The 4,356-nt window shown below is 40.7% G+C and overlaps 1 protein-coding gene across 3 annotated transcripts; it reads right to left on the bottom strand.

The window, feature by feature from the left end:
* Nucleotides 1-489: 489 nt before the first annotated feature.
* Nucleotides 490-1,977, bottom strand: LOC128588494 (glutathione S-transferase A4-like). 3 transcript variants are annotated; one of them, XM_053595333.1, is made up of 2 exons: nucleotides 1,859-1,977; nucleotides 490-1,739 (listed from the first exon to the last, which is right to left on the bottom strand). In XM_053595333.1, the coding sequence occupies exon 2, from the start codon at nucleotides 1,719-1,721 to the stop codon at nucleotides 1,086-1,088; it is 636 nt and encodes a 211-aa protein (XP_053451308.1). In that variant the 5' UTR covers nucleotides 1,722-1,739; nucleotides 1,859-1,977; the 3' UTR covers nucleotides 490-1,085. The 3 variants fall into 3 exon arrangements, with proteins under 3 accessions (XP_053451308.1, XP_053451319.1, XP_053451328.1); XM_053595344.1 differs by having other exon boundaries at nucleotides 1,814-1,929; XM_053595353.1 differs by having other exon boundaries at nucleotides 1,809-1,921.
* Between the last annotated feature and the right edge of the window lie 2,379 nt (nucleotides 1,978-4,356).

Here is a 4,356-nt window from a genome sequence, read left to right as displayed (position 1 = left end):
TTTTTTTTTTTGGCCCCACAGCCTTTTCCAAACCATTTCACTTTCCTGTAAAATCTTTAATTCATTTGAAGTTCTTCCATCCAATTTTGTCACCCTTTACTTTGCTTTGTCTCCAACATCCATTAACCTCCAGATTATTCCCCCACAATAACATACCTGGATCATGTTATTCCTTTAAACATAAGTTCATTTAATCATTTCCTAGGAGATTTTACCATTCACATGGACTGTCAGTTGAATGTTCAAGCATCACAGTTCCAAGACCTCTTAAATCTCATTTCTTTGCTCACACTCTCCTCTTAGTTATGGAGTTCCTGGTTCCTGGTGACTACAACCAACACCCTTAACCTTGCATACATATTACTCCCAGTGTGCCTAATCCTCGACCACATCAAGACTGCCAATCTTACAATACTTTCATTCTTCCAGTTTATTTTCTGTCCTACTTACTTCTGTATCTGGCCTGAATCTCTTAATTGGTCATATTAATTGCTCTGTCACCACAGTGCTTTCAATCACCCTCTATATTTTTCCTTCCCTAGCATCTCTCTTCTTCTTCTTTTTTTTTTTTAATGATTGAGAAATTCTTTATTTTGGCTAATATCAATTGCATTCATTACTACTGTTTGATTTATTACAGCTCAAAGGAAAGTCACTCACTAGACATTTTGTTGTTATTGGACACTAAAAATTAGGAAGAGACTGGCAAGAAATAGGATAAAGAGAGTAGAAAAACGCTCAGGGGAGAACATGAGATTCTGCCCCTCCTCCTCATTAGGAGGGACTAGCTATAGGAAATGAGTAACTCGATCAGATCGAATTTGAACATCAACCTTTCCCAAAAGGTTTTCCAAAAAAGATTTCCTATGACAATTATTTACTGGATCAAAAAAAAAAGTTGGTATTTCTATGAAGGAAGATCTCCTTGAGGTGAACAACCCAATTTAGGACCCAATTTAACACAGCACAGAGCTGGAATCAATGGACACAGCGGCCTCTAGGTACACATTCTCACCCACAGACAGATATGTTTTAGGGCATAAATTTATGTTTTATGGCATAAAGACATTGTAGACTGTTCTCACTTAGATGTCATCAGAAGGTGGCTTCTTCTTGCTGCCTGGTTCAAGGAATCTCTTAATTGTAGGGATATTACTTATTTTCACTGTGTACTCCTGGAGGAAAGGAAATGAAGCCAAGATATTAGGAATTTTCTCTTCTAGAGCCAAAATGGGTTGGAGAAAAATTATGTCCGCAAGGCTCAGCTGATTACCAACAAGAAAGGTTTGTCCGTGACCCCTTAAAATCTTTTCAAACACGGGAAAGTATCTAATTATAGCCTTCTGCGCCATGCCAACCACTTCCTTTTGCTGATCATCCGGCTTTAAGAAAGGATGCATGATAATCATCTCCAGCAGATCCAGGGTCCCTTCCACATACATGTCAATCAGGGTTCTCTCCTTGAGGTCTTTGCTGAAGAGATTGTGTTTTGCTGCTATGTAGTGGAGGATGCTTCGGGTCTGCACCAGCTTCATCCCGTCGATTTCAACCATGGGCACTTGCTGGAAGAGCAGGTGGTTACCCTCCTGCAACTTTTGCAACTGTTCTTTGGTTTCCAGAAATTCTTCATCAAACTCGACTCCAGCCGCCGCTAAAACCCATCTTACGGATTCCATCCGGCCTCTCCCGTTGGGATAGTGGAGCTTGGGCTTCTCTGCCATGATGACTTCTCAGGCTTTCTTGAGAATCTTAAGATTTTTCAAATTCAGCTTGGAGAGGCCAGACGCGGAGGGGCCGCGAAGGAAAACCTTACGCCCACTGGGATGGAACCTCTCGGCACAGTCACGCTTTTACATACATCGTCATGTTTTATTATCGCAGCAACTGGAGTCCGCTCGGAGCATCGGGAGCCACACAAAGCGCAAGACCAGCGGACTGCAAACCAGCAGGCGGCCTGAAGCGCATCTCTCTTCTAATTCACATTTCTACATTCTGCCTGGCACCAGTGTTCTCCATTACCTCCCATCCCTGTCTTTCTCCTGCATTTGTTATTTAACTCACAAGTCTGGATCAGTTCTATGATGTACTTGGCCCTGTTAGCCATTAAGCTGAAATGTTAGAAACAATCACACAATCACTATACTTTCATGATTTCCAAATTCAATTTTGTAGTTAACTCTTCATTAATGCTTTGTCTTTCCTCAGATTCTAAACCAGTGGTTCTCAACCTTTCTAATGCAGTGATGTATTTTCATGGTTACAAAGGGGTCGCAACCCACAGGTTGAGAACCGCTGTCCATCTCCATTTTTTTTCAGGCCACAAACTAACCTTTTACCTCTTCCTACCTCACAAATAATATTACCTATCATTTTTTTTTTTTTTTTTTTGTAGAGTCTCACTTTATGGCCCTCAGTAGAGTGCCATGGCATCACACAGCTCACAGCAACCTCCAACTCCTGGGCTTAAGCGATTCTCTTGCCTCAGCCTCCCGAGTAGCTGGGACTACAGGCGCCCGCCACAACGCCCGGCTTTTTTTTTGTTGCAGTTTGGCCAGGGCCGGGTTTGAACCCGCCACCCTCGGTATATGGGGCCGGCGCCTTACCGACTGAGCCACAGGCGCCGCCCTACCTATCATTTGTTACTTCACAAAAATATTGAGACATGTAATATAAACCTCTCCTTCCACATCTACAAATTTACTTATAACCAATTCCTTTCTTTAAGTTTTTGAGAAAAGGTATTTTTTTCTTTTTTTTTTTTTTTAAGACAGAGCCTCAAACTGTTGCCCTGGGTAGGGTGCTGTAGCATCACAACTCATAGCAACCTCAAACTGCTAGGCTTAAGTGATTCTCCTGCCTCCACCTCCCAAGTAGCTGGGACTATAGGCGCCCGCCACAAGGCCCGGGCTAGTTTTTGGTTGCAGACATCATTGTTGTTTGGTGGGCCGGGGCTGGATTCAAACCCCACCAGCTCTGGTGTATGTGGCTGGCACCTTAGCCACTTGAGTTACAGGTGCCACGGAGAAAAGGTATTTTTCAAGGCTCATCTTTCCTGTCTCCTTTGGGACCTGGCTCTGTTAATCCAATTACCCTCCCCTTCTCTGCTAGTTTCTTTTAGTAAAATATAATCATGCTCAAATATCATGACCCCTCTTTTTACTACATCTCCTTCTGGTTTCTGTTCTCTACCTCTCCTTTACATCTCATTTAAAACTTTTTGGAAAAGTGTTATTCTCTTGATGTCTTTTTATTTTCACCTCTCATTCACTGTTCAACTCATTTCCCTGGCTTCTATTCTCAATACTCAGTGGAAATCAATTTTGTGAACTTGACAAAGGACTTAGTATTTGCAAAATTTAATAAACATAGAAATTTATGAGTTCATATTAATAATGGTTTGCAGCAATATTTCCCCTCATTTTATTGAGGAAGTGTTGCTCTTTGGCCTGAAGTATAACATTGTAGTGAGGTAGTTTCTAATTATGCTGTAGCAAGACAGCTTGGCAATCTCTTAACAATCAATGCATCTGTAACAGACAGCTCTCAGCCATTTTCCAACTGGCATATTACCCATTAAAGTAGTCTATTTTTCAGAAATTGAGTCCTTCACTCAAGAGATAAAGGAATTGTAGTTTCTAATGAGTGGATTTGAGTGGATTAAATGATCTCACTTATCTTCACCATTGTAAACACCTACCTTCCTAATGTAAAAGGAAATACAAATGCTAGCATTAATAGGAGGATTATGAGGGGAAAAAGCTAAGTTTGAAACATAAAGCAGTGGCAGCATAAAGTATGTTTTATGTATATGTATGTGCATATACATATCAAAAAGAATAAAAGCCGCATAGTTAAAAAATTACCCATTTTTAAAAATCTTAACATTCTTTTCTTCTAAGGAAGTTCTATATAGCTCAATGTATTTAACTTCAGTAACAGCTTCCTAGGCAAAAACCATAGGATCTAAAAACAACGTGCAGTTTAGTTTGCCTTGAAACCAAAAACCTGGCTTCAAGTTCCTGCTCTAACAGCTACAATTCTGTAACCTCGAAGGACCAGCTGATAATGAGAGGAACAACACAGGGAAAGATCAGTATCCTTGGGTTCTTTGACTTGGCTCTCTCTTACTCTCTGGGTACCCTTTTGCCACTCATTTAACATCTCTGAGACACACATCTCTTTCTGTAAAGAAGAGATAATAATACTTTATGTGACCACCTGGGAAATTAGACATTGTTTGAGCCCCTTTTCCTCCTGACAAATTATGTTACACATTCTGGTAACTCTCCTTCACATACCCTTCCCCCCAATTTCTGGACATTCTTAAATGAATTTAAATGTACCCTTGACCTCTTG

Source organism: Nycticebus coucang, chromosome 1, assembly GCF_027406575.1.
Source record: "Nycticebus coucang isolate mNycCou1 chromosome 1, mNycCou1.pri, whole genome shotgun sequence".
NCBI classification, from domain to species: domain Eukaryota; kingdom Metazoa; phylum Chordata; class Mammalia; order Primates; family Lorisidae; genus Nycticebus; species Nycticebus coucang.
The sequence above is the reverse complement of the archived record's forward strand: the minus strand, read 5'-3'. Positions and strand labels throughout refer to the sequence as shown.

Excerpts from the sequence above, each read along its gene's own strand:
- LOC128588494 (XM_053595333.1), bottom strand. The coding sequence starts at position 1,721 with ATGGCAGAGAAGCCCAAGCTCCACTATCCCAACGGGAGAGGCCGGATG.